At 38.8% G+C, this 17,206-nt stretch overlaps 1 protein-coding gene across 1 annotated transcript in view; it reads right to left on the bottom strand.

The window, feature by feature from the left end:
* The window catches only part of LOC104524650 (diacylglycerol kinase iota-like), a gene marked incomplete at both ends in the record, with an annotated part of 48,933 nt that overhangs the window by 5,984 nt on the left and 25,743 nt on the right, over positions 1-17,206 (bottom strand). Inside the window, 3 exons of the mRNA XM_029084870.1 lie at positions 1,397-1,441; positions 3,255-3,334; positions 15,696-15,796. Of these exons, the coding sequence (XP_028940703.1) occupies positions 1,397-1,441; positions 3,255-3,334; positions 15,696-15,796 (226 nt within the window). The remainder of the gene's footprint in view (positions 1-1,396; positions 1,442-3,254; positions 3,335-15,695; positions 15,797-17,206) is intronic.

Below are 17,206 nucleotides of genomic sequence, written 5' to 3'. Positions count from 1 at the left end.
CTGATCCCAATAAAACTTGCATTGTTAAATCTTGGAAAAGGTTATCAACACAGTGCAATCTTGTCTTGTGATCCTAGGTGCTGTGTCAAATTGACCATTGTTTGTGTCAAGTCTCTGAGCTAATGTCAGATCAGCTCAGGAGTCAACAGAGTTAGTTTACTCCAAATCTAAGCACTATGCAGAGCAATATTTTACTGAGAGTAATATGCATTCTTGCACAATACTGCCAACTGTAAAGGCAAGTTCTGTATTGAGTAATTTGTACAATAAAGTTGTAAAATGCACAGAGAGACCAATTTAAAAAACTAGCCACCTAAAACCTGAACCTGTTTGTCATGTGCAAAAGACACATTTGTGCCCCAGATGGATTAAAAAACTACTCTGAAGATTATGTTAAACTACAGGTAGATGACTGTAGTGCACAGAATTACTAAGAGGTTAGATGGTCTAGCACACCTTTTTTTCTCAATGACAGACTTTAGTACTACAGCTATGCAATATAACATACTATTGTTCAGTTTCTCAGACAGAGAAAAAATTTTGTCATTCATCCTACAGGACACTTTCTCTTATTCACTTCAATATGCAAGGTACTGCTATTGCCATACCACTTGCATTGTCATGCTGTGCTAATATTAAAGATTATTCCATAGGGTTGCAAGGAAAAGGATTGTCCCAGGGAAAGTAGAATGAATGTACAACTTTTGAGGGTAAATGATAATCAGGAATTCATCTAACATACAGGTATCTAACAAAAAGAAAACCTAGGTTGAAATGTAAAGAGTGCAGAATCACAGAATCACAGAATGTTGGGGATTGGAAGGGACCTCGAAAGATCATCCAGTCCAATCCCCCTGCCGGAGCAGGAACCTAAACAATTTTACACAGGAAGGCATCCAGGCGGGTCTTGAATGTCTCCAGAGAAGGAGACTCCACAACCTCCCTGGGCAGCCTGTTCCAGTGCTCTGTCACCCTCACTGTAGTTTTTTCTCAAGTTTAAGCGGAACCTCCTGTGTTCCAGCTCACACCCATTGCTCCTTGTCCTATCGTTGGGCATCACTGAGAAGAGCCTGGCTCCATCCTCATGACATTCACCCTTTACACATTTATAAACGTTAATGAGGTCTCCCCTCAGCCTCCTCTTCTCCAAGCTAAAGAGACCCAGCTCCCTCAGCCTTTCCTCATAAGGGAGATGCTCCACTCCCTTAATCATCTTGGTGGCTCTACGCTGGACTCTCTCAAGCAGTTCCCTGTCCTTCCTGAACTGTGGGGCCCAGAACTGGACACAATATTCCAGATGTGGCCTCACCAGGGCAGAGCAGAGGGGGAGTCCTCTACTCTGTCCACATTGTTATTCCTCTTTTTCTTCTGATACTAAAAGGAAAGCTTATCTTACCTGGTAATGAACTCTCTGTGTAGTAGAAGTTACCGACTGTAGGTCCTAATAAGAGGATGAAAGACATGCCAATGATGAAAAAAATTAAAGCAATAAGAGCTGTTTGCAGTTCTACTATTTGAAGTGGTTGGGCAAACGTATAATTTTGCAAGTATTTCTCTTTTTTTTTTAAAGTATATTAAACAAACACCACAGAATAGTCATGGAAAGCTCACTTACAGTTTAGATTTGCATGCATTTGTTCTTTTTTTTTTAATATAGAGAGTATGTTAATGTATATTTACCACATCACAGTCCTATTTGTTCCATGAAAACTACCTAAATTTAGAATATCAGCAATAAAATGAAAGAAAACATTCTAAAATCCATAAATCATTTTTACAAATATTTCTGAATAATTAGTGCACTGAAGAAAACCACTGACAGTTCTCCCTGTTTTAAGACAAACTCATGTCAGGGACATCCTATCAGGATGACCCTGGTATTTATCAGGGTTCAGGAATCTAATCTATTTTAATAGAGATTTTGTCAAATAGTTTTAGCTCATGACATAGCCTTCCAAAAAGCCTGGCCTACAGATCATAGCTCCCTAGTTAGCATGCAAGTTGTCAGAGTGCAGAAAGCCTTGGCATCTCCATTCCCAACAAATGGGCTTGAGCCAAATCAAGCACACAAAAAAGGTAGCACAAATCCTGTAAAAGGTTGGGGAAAATACAGTTCCTTCACAACCACTATGGGTAATTCAACCAGAACTTCCAGCTGTGCTTCCTCCAGGGCTGTACAACTACTCGTCACCCAGTGCTGGCCATATTAAGTTGGCCAAGCTCAATCTGAGATCACATTTGTAATCTGCTGAAAACATCATCACTATTATTTCCTTGTAATTTTCCATCACGAGATACCTCAAATATGCATCACCTTAAAATAAGGTTTTATGTTTGATAGTAGTAGACACACCTCGGGTCTAAATGTTCGGAAATGAATTTGAGGAAGGGAATCCTGGCTGAAATGCAAATGTAAAAAAGTGAAAGCCCCTATTCAGGCTGCAACTGCAGAGTTTCAAAACCACAGGGAAGTCAGTGGTTCCTGAAGAGCTCAGGAGGAGGGATGAGGTTCATAGCTCCTATATAAGTTGGACCATCTATCTAGAAACTTATGTAATGCACTCACACTTGTACATGTTGTTGAAAGATATCAGTAAAAGATTTAAAAACAGTCAGAGATGAATGAAAATCTATTAGCTTTATCACTAAATGCATGCACACTTAAAATTGTTCAGTTAATGGGGCATTTGGAGTCTCCATTTCCCAGACTATATTGTAGAATGAACTGTTGTGAGGCAAAGTGTTCAAGACAATAAGAGCAATATTATTAATAGCTGCATGAACATACATTTCTGCGTATTTAAAAATAGCTAGTTGATATTTGTAGTGTTTGTTTGTGTGTCAGATTACTCCATAACAGTATTAAAGAATGACATTTGCATAATTAAACCCACTTGAATATTTTTCTCTTACATAATGCACCTTCTAATCACTAATTTGTGTAATTTCAGCAAGGTACACAGAGAATCCTGGTATTCTATTCCAATACAACAAGAAGTAAACACACCCATCTATGTCAATTCTGTTACAATTTAAAAGGAGTCAGTATGACTTTTCATTTCCTGTCTAGAAAATATTTTTCAGTGCTACTCTTGTTTTCATTATCATAGCATAACTCTAAAGTTTTCTTCTCAGTGGTAAGCAAACTGCAATACTCAATATATGGCTGTTGCAACTATTAGACCTACACGTTCAGAACTGAGAAAAGCATTACGTAGATTAATATATGACATATGAAGTCACAAAAACCTCACCTCTTGTAGACGGTCAATGTACATACGACAGGTCTCCAAGTCACAGTCTCCTCGTACAACTATAATTCCTAGTGGAATGGCTGGAAAATCAAAAATAAAGAAAAAACCTCTAACTAAAGTCTATTGAACTTTAAAAATTTGCAATATGCTTCAGGTTTGGGGATTTTTTAATAATGTTCTCAAAAAAGCTGTCTGCTATCTAAATCTTAATAGTCATTTAAAAGCAAGAACATATTGTTAGTTTCACCCATTTATAATTATCAAAGGTTCTGGTTTTCAACAGTCTTTCCTACTGAAAAAGCTAAACCAGATTCAGTTAAATTGTATACTTCATCTGATGTCAACAACAACTATTAACTGTGAAGAAAGGAACATATCCCAGAACAAGAGTTTAGGGAGGTTCTTCTATACATTGAAAGAAGAGAATGATATTTCATTTTCAGAATTCTTGAAAGTTTATAAAAATTATTTCAAGAAATGAAGGTTATATCCTGAAGTTACAGTCTGATTTCAGATAAAACTGGCCAGAACCATGTTGTTTTGATGTAAGACTGCTTTCAAATCAAAACAGACATTATGCCACCTACAGACAATATTGACACATCTCCTCCATATTTTTTCAGAGAAAAAAAGAGAACTTGTAAAAATACAGCAAATAATTCCCCCCAGCCGAGAGCAGCATTTTTAATAACAGGGCATTTGAGATTCCACAATCATTCTGGTTTTGCAGTCAAAAAACCCCAAATGAAACAAGCAAAAAAAACCCCCAAACCAACAAAACAAACCCCAAAAAGAGCAGAAGATAAAAAAGTATACATGAGTCCACAAAGAAGGTACCAGGAGAGCTACCTACTAAGATCTCATTAAATAAAAAGAAAACAAGTGAAAACCCTTGAGTACCTGATTTTCTAAAACTGAATCACTGAATGTAGGGGGGTTTTTTAAGGGTCTAAGTTTTGGGGGGGGTTTTAGAGGGTCTTTAATCAAACAATGGCCAAAAACAGTAGGGGAGTAGCAGGAAAGAGATTTAAATCTTCATCTGAAGTATTACAGAGGGAGAGTGGAATATCAACTCAAACAGTTTTGGAAACTGGATAACAAGAAGCAATATAAAGTCACTGACAGTTCTGAGATAAATAGGAAAAAACAAACAACCAAACACACAAACAAACAACTGTGCTGCAACCCCTCCTGCTGTTCAAAAGCAGCTGATTAGGAAGAGAGATTTATCTACTGAGATGCTCTTCATCCTGATAAAAGAAAAAGACAGTACTAAAAGATAATGGGGAACTTGGCTTATACAGTGTGGCCCACCAAGGCTAGAAGCACAAAGAGAAACTCCATGGTCTCATGGAGGAGAGAAGGGGAGCACCTATGGCAATCAAGGTCATGATGGGCCTCAGAGGTCAGTGCAGGGCTCTGGGGACACATCAATAATGCTGCCAGCATTGTGTTTGGAAAGCAGTTTGAAGAGCAAAACAGCTGTGAATCCAGGAAAACTAGAAGCAGGGAAAAAAAGCTGGAGGAAGAAACAAGAAAATAAAGAAAGGATAGAGAGGAAGACCAGGGAAGACCTCACAGTTCTGAAGCAGCACTGACATCCGATAGTGACGCCAATCCACCTGCTAATTTTCAAAAAGGACAGAAAGGAACAGTGCTCATTGTGACCTCCCAGATTTTTTTCATTCCAAAACAGACTGAGGAACAAGCAAGTAGAACAAGGGTCAATCACAACATTTGCTTTACGCACTCTGACACTCTGGGTTACAGACTGATTCTCTTTGCTTAGTGTTTATTATTACTTAATCTGCTCTGACAGGAGACCCTTAAGTTCTTTGTAGACAGCACTTAGTGGCTATCTACTTTCAGTTCAACAGATCCCTCTGCAGCCCTTACTGAAGGAAGCATTGATTAAATTCATTTAGAGCACTAAAAAGTGAATTGCAGCAGACATGACTACACCTCCAATAGCTACAGAGCACTAGGGAACCACATCACTGGATCATAAACTGTCACCACTGATTTTGTTTCTTTTTTATTGAAATCTTTCCTTCATGGAGGAGTATATGCACTTAACAGGACCCAGAGCTTTGACTTGCTGAAACAACACAGCTAATACAGAACTGAAATCCGTAATTATCACCATTCCTAACAGCCCAAAGGAGAAGAAACTTATGAACATTTGGAATTCTAAAGAAATTCATCAAAATGTCTGAAAAGAAAAAACTAATATGCAATAGGTAGCTTAGCAGTGACATTTATGGGTCTCAGCTACACAAGTGAAGAAGAATGTAACGATTCACAGGTTTAAATTATGTCCCATCTATTCTTGGTGGTCACAGAACAATCCTGGAATTCTGGGCTAGTTGCCTTTGTTCTTAAAAAGAGACGTGGAACTTTTGCTGGATGGAAATCCTAGATTAGCATGACCTATGGCTTTATGGGTCAATGGTTAGCTAAGGGATAAGGTACATGAGGTGGGTCTCAATTGGTTGCATTCCATATGGTTCATGCTCATTTGAAAAACCTTTTAAGTCATTACTAGATAACACTACAGTATATGCTAAAATGTAGCTTGCCAAAATTTTTTTTGTGGTGGATTTCTTTTGGTTGGTTGGTTGGTTTGATTTTTTGCAAGACCCGTTTGGCTTTCAGCAAGGAAAATATTCCATCTTCATTTTTATCGTAAACCACAGTAAGTATGCACAACCCACCATGCTGCCAAGATTTTAAAAGTGTTTCACAATAGTTGCTGTTTGAAAACAAAAGCAAATCCTTAATGATTGATAATAGGATTGAAACAGTGGGATTGTTTCTCATTCTAAATGTAGGGCAATGCTGTGCAATAAGAGAAAAATGAAGTAAGTTATGATGAAACAGTTAAAGGCACAAAGTTACCATGCGTGGCATCCTATGTCATTGTGGGCGCTTCCATTCAGGAATAAATGAACTTCTACCTTTTCTGAACAGCCCTATATGGATGAGGATGTGGACAGTACAGAACAGTGCTGTAGGAGACAGTGATTACCAGGTATACCAGGTCAGACATGGGAGGACAAAGTCTTACATTAAGGGCACAGGCACTGCAGAGCAACTTTCCCATACACAGTCCACTCCTGTGGATATATGGATATATCCAGATAGGGGAATATGCCAGAAATAAAGGACAGTCCCAGATCATAAACCAAACCTCAGCATTCAAGTGCCAGATATTTTTCTCCTGAGGCACTTGCTGTTCTAGCCCCTTGCATCCAGCTCCCAGTTTCTTTGTGCTCCCTGAATGGTGAAAAGGACTTCGTCCAGGGAGCTGTGGATACAGACCCTAATGCTGCACTGATGAGCAGCAGTACAAGAACTCCAGGAAATGAAACAGACAGACACTTGCTTCATAATCTGCACCAGTGCTGTGGAAAGTGTTTTGTTCCCAGCAACACTAACCAAAATAGAGTATCAGCAGGAGGAGGGTGGGCTAGGTACAGCAGTATGGCTAGCATGATGCTTGAATTGACTACAAGTCATGTAATGATAGCAATGATTTCTTAAATCCTCATGAAATTAGCTATGGAATTTCAGACAGACACTTGCTTCATAATCTGCACCAGTGCTGTGGAAAGTGTTTTGTTCCCAGCAACACTAACCAAAATAGAGTATCAGCAGGAGGAGGGTGGGCTAGGTACAGCAGTATGGCTAGCATGATGCTTGAATTGACTACAAGTCATGTAACGATAGCAATGATTTCTTAAATCCTCGTGAAATTAGCTATGGAATTTATAAATAAATAAGAAATCTCACACCTATTAACTGACCATTATGCTGAATACTAAAAGCTAGTGAACTCTTTAATAGCACTGACAACACAAATGGAAGAAGCCTGAATATACTGCAAGTGACACCATGAAGAAAAAATAAAATTCAATTACCTTCCCCATTTATTGTTATGAAAGGATTCAATTTGTGGTCTAAACATCATGATTAACCCACTCAAATCCCAAACAAAACAGCCTCAAGAAAGATCATTAAGGTAGATGTGAATGCCAGGAAAACTCATTCCGAGCCTGACATGCCTCAGGGGACTAGGGAGATTAGATACTAGGTTGTAAATGTTTAATGTAGCAAATAAAGGATCCTCAATACTGAAGATGTAAGAAAGTCATTTTCCTGAGGGGTGAACAGACGAAGTAAATTCTTGGGAGACAATTCTAAAATATTCATACATTTAAAAGTTTTTGCTTTCCCTGTATGGTTTTAATACAACTGAGTTTGTACAAAAGGATTTTCCTACCACACAAATCTAAGCTATGTGTCTCTTCGGATCCCTTTGTTTATTATACTGACAAAAACTAAGCCTCCTTAGGCTCATTGGTTGCTAGTTTTCTTGGCACTAGTGGTCCAACTTTAAAATCTTCACATCAGGAAGTAAAACACAATGGAGGTTATCAGACTAAACCAGACCACATTTGAGAAGGTAGGTGGTTATCCCCTTCAGGCTTTCAGTGACGTCTCTAATACCCTGCCACAAAAAGGAAGAAGCTGCCCAAGCCAAATGAAGACAGAACGTGTCCCAGATGCCACACAAAAGGAAACGGGTTATAGAAAGAAAAATATTAAGAGCTGGGAAATGAAATAGCAGGGAATGGCTATCAGGACTAAGAGCTGAAAGAAGAGGTCTGGCTGAAAAATGAGTAAGGGTTTAGGATTAAGAAAAGGAACAGGAACCTGAACTGTGAGATCAGCATAAACAGACTAAGACAAGCAGGAAGGATGTGAGTGGGATGGGATAGCCAAAGGGGACAACCAGGACTGAAAAGGTAAGAGGAAATAAAATCAGAAAAGTGATAGGAAAGGAAATGGAGGAAGTAGCATATGCACAGAAAAATCTCACAGAAAAGTCTATACCAGAAAGAAAAACTATAGCAAGATTTCCTGGAAAGGCTGAGATGGAATTTAATATTCATGTATCTCCTCACTCCTCTAGGGTAAATATATGTTTACATCTATTTGGAACACTGTCCATCTCTTCTAGTTTAAAGGAGATGGCAAACTTACAAGTGAGTTTCCCCACTAGCTGAAAACGCAGAGGACTGTAGAATGTGGATTTAGATTAGATATAAGGAAGAAATTCTTTACAGTGAGGGTGGTGAGACACTGGAACAAGTTTCCCAGAAAACTTCTGGATACTCCATCCCTGCACATGTTCAAGGTGAGCAACCTGATCTAGTGGAAGATGCCCTTGCCCATGGCAGGAGGATTGGAACTAGGTGATCATTAAAGGTCAATTTCAACCCAAACCATTCTATGATTCTATAACTCAATGACATAAGATTTCAACATTTTGGATTTACTCCTTCCTCCCAACCCAGGCAATGGCATACCATGTTAAATAAATGTTACTATAACTACAAGATCAAGAGCTCAAAGTTAGAAAAAGCCGAGATTGAAGTTGCACATTTCAGTACCTCTGCATGTATTCATTGTGCTACTCCCTTTAATTATCTGATCACATCCTACTTTTTCTTCTCTTGTACTCTTGTGTCTTTCTAATCTTTGAATGTATGTGTGTGTGCGCGGGTCAAAGTGAGAAATGTAATTCACTGTGCTGTCTGGACAAAGTCCACAAGGTTTCATCCATCAAAAGGCAAAAAGAGATATTTCCTTTGACACAAGCAATGCCTTTAGCAACTTCCTCTTTCTTTTTGTAATTTACGTTTCAGTTACAAGCATTTATCGATGGTTTGCATCTGTGTATGCTAGCATGAGAATCAGGAAGCTCAGTGGCAGCAGAGTTGCCAACTCACTGTTGACTTCTAATCCACTTGGTTTCATCTTGCTGGGTGCAATCCATCCAACCCTCTCAGTTTCAGATCTTATTAAATCACTGTGACAGTTAGCTAATGTCTACACAACACATGCTGAGAATTAAAAAAAAAAAAGCTGTCAGAGCAAGGTGGTGACTTTTAAACAGAGTGAAATTCGGTACAGTCTGTAGGTAATGCTGCTTTTCAGTGAGCTTCTACAGATAAGCTGCCATGTTCCCTGACAAATATGTGACCATTGGTACTTCCTTTACAGGATGAAAGAGGAGGTTTGCAGCTACACAACTCATCTCATCTAAACTTATCCAGATCAAAGTTGCTTCCCAATATGAGCACATTTCCTTTAGCAGCTAATCTCCCCTGTCCTCACTGCATCTGCTAATTCAGATTTCCCTCATCACAGCAGTCACCTAACAAGAGCCCCTCTGCTCCCCACATGTCTGTTACATTATGGATATTCAGGATGTAAATACAAAGTGCTCAGTGTTGACCTTTCCTTATTTAGATAGTTGCTCAAAATCACATGCAATAGTCTCCAAATTAACTTCACCTGCCATATCCCCAAGCTTTAAAGTATCAGAATGCATTTCATAAATCAGTGATTCTCAGACTGTGGTAAGTGTATCACTGATATGAGGAAGCTACGGTATCTCTGTACATGCACACATCCCAAATGACTCAGGCTTGTCACTCCATGTACCTCTGTGTACCTAGGATAAGAACCCATAGGGTGACCCCAAAACCCTCAGATAACCCACAGAAATTAAAAGCAGGAACATATGCAATATAGACATCTGTCTAGATATAATCACAGAGAGACAAGAATTTAAGGTCAACGTCATATCATGTTACACCATCCCCCACTCACAGACAAAGCAAGGAGGCTGCAGAGAAAAAGATTGTTAGATTGCAGAGAGTTAAATTGTAATACACATGGAACTAAATTTTCTTCAAAAATTGCTTTTTAATCTAGTTTGCCATTTTATTCAAGAAGAGATAAGGAACAGCTGCCTTTATGTAAAAGACACTGTGGGGGACCCGGAGCTGTAACACAGCTGAGAGTTATTTCTGATACTGCCACCACTGCAGTCAGGCAAGACTCCTCCTTCAGGAATCTCTTAGTGGTACTGAGCAAACTAAGACTGGTTCTCCATGACCAGAGTATATAAAACAGCAAGTTAAGGGCAGTAAAAAGAAACCCACCAAACCTGTGCAACTACTGCTGATGGGGAGCTATTTCACAGCTCCATCTCCATGGTGCAAATCTATAATAGTGTTGGCGGGAAGGGTTAAGAATTCTTGAAGATCACTTGGTCATTAACTAGTTCATGGTTGGTTTGTTAGTTGCTGATTTATTTTTTTTTTAATATAAATCATTTCTACATAAACCTCTATTGTCAGGAATTTCTTAGTAACATTAGATAGGGGAAAATAGGGTGCCATAAACAGAAAGATTTTTCTATTTTAAAATTAACTCAGATGTTCGTCCACAATGCTGCTTTGATCACACTTTTGTGCAATTACAGGAAATCAGAAAGTGCATAGAAGATATACAGGCAAGAGAGAAAAAATTAAGTTCTGTCCATCTAGAAACAAACATCCAACTCACTTTTTGAATACGATAGTCTTGGTTATGGTCATGTAATGTACAACTATCATACTGGGCAGAAAGTGGTGAAGCTGGTGACTAGGGTGACAAGTGCTTGCGGCATGTATAGGGAGATGTTAGAGAGGACAAAGTAAATAACATTACTTTTCTTTACAGTAAAGAACATTACAACGTAACTAAAATGCCAACATGTATCCCTTTCTTAAAAGAGTGCACGGAAGCATTCAGCCCTCCTCACTGAAGGATCAATAAGCATCTTCTGTACCATCATCAATTATCCCACAGACAATACTGAGATGCTGACAGAAGACAGAATGAAGGAGAAAAGATGGAGCATGAGGAAGGAAGAAAGGGACAATTCAGAAACCGCATCTTGGTTAAATGCTAGCTGCAGTGACACAAAAAGTAGAAAGCAACAGAAGGAGAATGGGCTAAGAGTCATATCCTTCAGAGGACAAAATGACATTCTTTAATTGCTCAGGAGGTTTTCAAAATTAGGTGTCTACCTCCAGCAGAGTGAAGATTAATCTTTATGGAACAGTTTGTATGACAAGTTGTTATAAGTCAGGAAGTGCAATTTTAGATTAAGTAGTTGATAGAATCAAATCAGTATTTCAAGCAAACAAGGGGAGAGAATTGTATTTGCTGTGAGTTAAAGTGATCCAGATTATTACACTGATGTCAGAACTTTCTAAACTCTATTACAGAGACATGTAACAGGCAAAAAATCATAATAGCTTCTTTGCTATTTTTCCTTCAGGGATAACAGCATGACTCGTTATTAACTGTCTTCCTTTTCCTGTTCAGATTGCTGTGAGATTCTAATTTGGTTTTCAAATGATTTAGGGAGGTAAAAGTGTTTTTAATCCTTGTGGGAAGAGAATGGAGAGCAAGTATAGTATTCTGGAATTAAGTTGTAGGTATTCTGTCAAAGCCTGGACAGATATGTAAACTGAGTCTCTTGGAAGCATCTAGTGAGACATGCATGCACCTGAGAGCTGCAGTCATGCTAGAAGCACCTAACCTTACAGACAGTAGAAACAAACAGTGCCCAATACAAGTGCTCTTGTATTTTGCTTGTGCACAAGCATTATCTGCATTTAAATTTCTAATTCAGACTGACAATATTCCAGTTATTCACCTGTTGTGGAAATCTATTTATTTCTACTTCCCAACCTACATAATCACTTTCTTTGGTAAAGAAAGGAGTGTCCCTTTTCCTCCCTCTGCACTCCACTCCTCCTCCTTTAGCCAAGTAACTTTTAGTGGCAAAGCTCCATGAAATGATTTGCTGATGAGGACACAGTCAGCACACTTATTTCATCCAAGTATTTAGTATATGATAGAGCCAAGCAGGCAGCTGTTCATAGACCTGCTACCAGAAAACCATTTAAAATATATCCAATTAGCTATGTCAGAAACACAATTAAAATGGGTATTTTAAAAGGAAGGAAGATTTATGTGATTTTCCAGCTCCCTTCCTCATAAAAACTTAAGTTATGTAGTCCTCTAGTGTAACCATGCAGCTTGATGACTGGCTATACCTCCGTTTCCAGAAGAGATGCAAGCATCTTGCAGTAAGTCAGAATAAAACTGGGATGTTAATTCTGTGCTCAGTGAACTACAGGGATTTTCCATTTTTTACTTCATGGAATTCAAGTAGCTGCATAGAGTATTTTAAATGGTTTGGTTTCTGACTGTTTAGAGAACATTTCTCTTCCCATACCTAATTTCCTTCAGTCATAATCAGTATCACCCAGAAGTCCTCAAATCAATATCAGCCTCCTGAAAAATAAAGGTTGGACAATTCTGATAGCATATGTCCATCAGTGTATGCTGTAAGTTATATGTTCTTACACAGGACACTCCTAACAACTGCAAAGGGTGAGGTTTCTGATTTATCTTAGGTTGATGGGGATATTATTTGCTTTCTGTTATTTTAATGTAAAAACAGTAATGCACAAACATTATTGAGACAGCTAAAGAAGAACATAGAGGAAAAAAAAAAAACATAATGAGAAACTTCTGGAAGAATACTTCAGTCCATCTACATTATATTATCAAGCTGGCCATGCAGCAACTTGAGAGACAAAAGGGTCTTACTGCAAATGGCCTGCAATGCTTGAAAGCAACTATTTACATTCTCGATGGAGAAACATCTCGATCACTCATACAACACTTAGACACATACAAGCCTATGGGGCCAGATGGGATCCACCCCAGGGTACTGAAAGAACTGGCAAATATGTTCACCAAGCTACTTTTAAACATTTATCAGCAGTCCTTGCTAACCAGGGAGGTCCCAGTGGACTGGAGGTTAGCAAATGTGACACCCATCTACAAGAAGGGCCAGAAAGAAGATCTGGAGATCGACAGGCCTGTCAGTCTGACCTCTGTACTGGGAAAGGTTATGAAGCAGATCATCTTAAGTGCCATCACACAGCATGTGCAGGCCAGGCCCAAAGAGTTGTGGTAAATGGAGTTAAATACAGTTGGTGGTTGGTCATAAGCAGTATTCCCCAGGGCTCAGTACTGGGGCCAGCTCTGGTTATCATTATCAGTGATCTGGAAGGGCGGATCAAGTGCACCCTCAGTAAGTTTGCAGACAACACCAAGTTGGGTGGGAGTGATGATCTGCTTGAGGGTAGGAAGGCTCTACAGAGGGATCTGGACAGGCTAGATCAATGGTCTGAGGTCAATTTTATGAAATTCAACAAGGCTCAGTACCAAGTCCTGCACTTGGGTCACAACAACCCCATACAACACTACAGACTTGGGGAAGAGTGGCTGGAAAGCTGCCCGGTGGAAAAAGACATGAAGGTGCTGGTCAACACTGAATATGACCCAGCAGCATCCCTGGATGGCCAAGAAGACCAATAGCATCCTGGCTATGTATCAAAAACAGTGCGGCCAGCAAGACTAGGGAAGTGACCAATCCACTGTAGTTGGCACTGATGGGGCTGAACCTTGAGTACTGTGTTCAGTTTTGGGCCCTTCACTAAAAAGAAGGTTATTGAGGCACTGGTGTGTCTAAAGAAGGGCAACAAAGCTAGTGAAGGGTCTGGAGCACAAGTCTTATGAGGAGCATCTGAGGGAACTGGGATTGTTTAGCTTGGAGAAAAGAAGGATCAGAGAAGACCATATAACTCTCTACAACTACTTGAAAGGAGGTTATAGTCAGGTGGGTCTTGGTCTCTTCTCCGAAGTAACAAGCAAAAGGACAAGAGGAAATGGCCTCAAGTTGTGCCCAGGGAGGCTTAGATTGGATATTGGAAAAAATGTCTTCACCAAAAGGGTTGTCAGCATTGGAACAGGCTGCCCAGGAAAGTGATTGAGGTGCCATCCCTGAGGTATTTAAAAGACACATAGATGTGGTGCTTAGGTACACAGTTTAGAGGTGGACACGGCAGTGGAAGGTTTGCAGTTGGTCTCGATGGTCTTAAAGGTCTTTTCCAACCAAACCTATCTGTGACTCTATGATCTACTTTTTGAATTAAAATCTCTTAAGCACATATCCAGCAAGTGATCAAAAGCAGGTGTAATCTAAAACCAAATATCAGAAGTTCTAAATCATTCTCTGGAATTTTTACAATGTTATTATTTGGGGGTTTTGCAGGTGACAAATAACAAATACATATTTACAACTGTAGTGACAATGGTGTAAAAAGTTGTATATTTTGTGTCAGAACATGCAAATGCCTCTTCATAATATATAATATTATGTATATATTACTACATAATATATACTAAATACACACACGCAAAATTTACATCCATAGTGAGGATGGATGAGGACAGTTCTCCTCAGATAGGATGAACTATCAAATGAACTAGATTTTTTCTAGGATTGGATAGATGTAGCTTCAATATAGCCTGAAGTCTACTCAAGGTCAAAGCCCCAATTTAAACTTGCAAATTCTTCTCCAGTGAGCCATAATCTTCATCCTGTTAAAATTCTCAGTTCAGTGATGAAGGCTTTGATTGCTTTAATTATGACCAAAATCCACTAACAGAAACTTCAGAAAAGGCTGTCAGGACCTGTAGTAAAATTTAAGTCATTTTAGTTCTTTTGTTGGAAGGAGAGCTGGTGAACTAGGAGAATAAGGAGGGGTGGGACTAGAGGAGTGGAAATGAAACAGTTTAACTATCTTCCAACAGTAAGATAAGCAAACCAATTAAAAGGATTGTCATCCTGTAATTACCAGAGAGCTCTGTATTACAGAGGGAGCTGAAGGTTTGTTGCACAACAAACAGTCATGCTTGTAATTTAATATGAATAATGAGCCAGATGCATGAACAAGACTATTAAATTCTTATCACAAGCAGCCATGTCCCTCATTGATTAATGACTCCGTGTGTCACCAAGGAAAGGAACTCCATTTTTAAGTGCAGATTGTCATCATCAATGTTGCCAAAGCAACCGGGTGTCTGCTTTTGACTTACCCCTGAATGCAGTAATTAAACTATTATGTGAGGAAACAAAACAATGATTATCCTCTTATGTGGAAAACTGAAGGCTATTAAGGAATAAGGGACTGGGGAAGCCAGATTTTTTTTTCCCAAGATAAATGCACCTGTGCAAGAACCAAGTTCAAGGTCAGAGCACATTCTCAACATGAAATCAATCATGGTCCCCTTACTCAGTTTCAAATTTGATGCTAATCAAAGTCTTAAATAGTTTCATACACTAGTAGAAACTCAGCAGAACCAACAGAAATACAAGAATTTAAGAAACAGGTGTGAAAAACACATACTTCACAGTAAATCAACTTGCTGAAGGCACAGTTAAGTAAGAAAACAGGTCAATCCTTTATATATGTTTTTTATAGAGTATTTATATAGAGAGAATATGTATGTGTATGTACACAGATAAATGAATATACACTCCACACGACTCATTGAAAAACGTATGCTTGACACTGTGTTTGGGTTTTGTTGTTGTTTTGGGGTTTTTTGTTAACATAAGATTTAGACAGTGTTCTATCAAAACCAGCTAAAACCTAGCTTCTTCCAACTTACAAGCTTCCCGGAGTTTTTCCTTGTCGTAATGTAGCCCCTCATATTCTTGTAAATTAATCCTGTTCACTCTGATCCTCAGGCGATCTGGGATGGAATGAGGACTGCAAGAAAAGAAGAAAGCTTCTTAGATGAAGCGTTCCATGGAAGAGCAAAATGAAAAGAGGATATGAAGTGATTTTAACCTTCTCCAAAAGAAGAAAAAGACCAAGTCTCTTCAAAACTAGGCCAACTATTCAAAGGCCCAACACTGCATTTAAAATTATGACTATCCACCACACAACAACATAGACATTTGACCATAAATGACAAGAAAGATTAAGAAGCCCATTTGCTGGCTGTGTGGTCTGGAATTACAGCAGGTTTTCTGAGTTCTCTAATCTTTATATAGCTATCCCTCCCTTCTGCACTTTGCCTTTTTTTACATCCCTAAGGCCCTACCACAGCCAGTAGATCTGAAAAGTTGTGTTTCATGACACGGCTGCTTTCTCTCAGGACAACCATTCCTCTACCCATGAGAAGATCCACCCTCATATTCCTGGAGGAACCTCATTCAGCACCTCTGTTCTGGGAAACAGGCAACAGACATGTGGCTAATAAATGGATTTTCACAGTAGTGAGTCCAATACACAGAACCTAGGAGGACTTTCAAGAGCAAGCAGCAGCACAGTAACCTCATTTTGAGAGATTTCAGCCAGATTTAGATGCCTCAAACATCTATATAAATTTGAAACCTTCAGTAGGTCCCTATCTGTAAATTTAAGTGTCCATATATTGGTAGAAAGTTGTCCTGAAAAGCTTTGTTTTGATTTCATGCTGGCTTCTACCTTACTGTAACTCATTATTTGATTTTGTAAGTTTAGCCGAATGCTATGTAAATTAACTTGGTCACATTTGCATTTTCCACTTTTAAAGAAAGATAGATAACTTGTGTGTTATATTGTATATATCAAATGTCTGTCCTGTAAGAACTGGCCCCTGGCTCAGTTAAAAGTAGATACTTCATCCTGTGCTTCCACCAAAAGACTGCCTATTTTCTCTGTTTTAATCTAGTTAGTAACAGAACTCTGCCAGCCACATGGGCACCAAATATACACACTGCCTTTTAAAGGCTGAAATATTGTGTACTGTCATAAACATACAGGCTTACTTTTTTTTGTCTCAGTTTTTAAGATATTTGACACAGCATTTGCACTGCTAGTTTAAACGCCAAGCAGGTCAAGCTACACCGAAAAATTGTAAACTTTTCTTTCTTTTTAAACCAGTGAGCAATTTTCTTTTTGACCTGAAAATACTGCAGACCTGACAAAATACATATTTTTTGTCCATCTCTTGGTAGAGCCACTAGAATGGCAATTAGCAATTATTTCATTCTTAGCTTATTGCATTGCATGTTTTCTTCCTGTTAGTATAAACAGCTCTGTTACATCTGGATAGATGAAAATAAAGGTTAAAAATCAAACCCCAGTTAAAAAAGCTCTATTGGCACAAGTACCCTTTGCCTAAAAAATGAT

This window comes from Antrostomus carolinensis, unplaced genomic scaffold (genome assembly GCF_000700745.2).
Source record: "Antrostomus carolinensis isolate BGI_N321 unplaced genomic scaffold, ASM70074v2 scaffold11455, whole genome shotgun sequence".
Classification (NCBI taxonomy): domain Eukaryota; kingdom Metazoa; phylum Chordata; class Aves; order Caprimulgiformes; family Caprimulgidae; genus Antrostomus; species Antrostomus carolinensis.
Note: the sequence above shows the minus strand (reverse complement) of the source record. Positions and strands in the feature narration are given on the sequence as shown.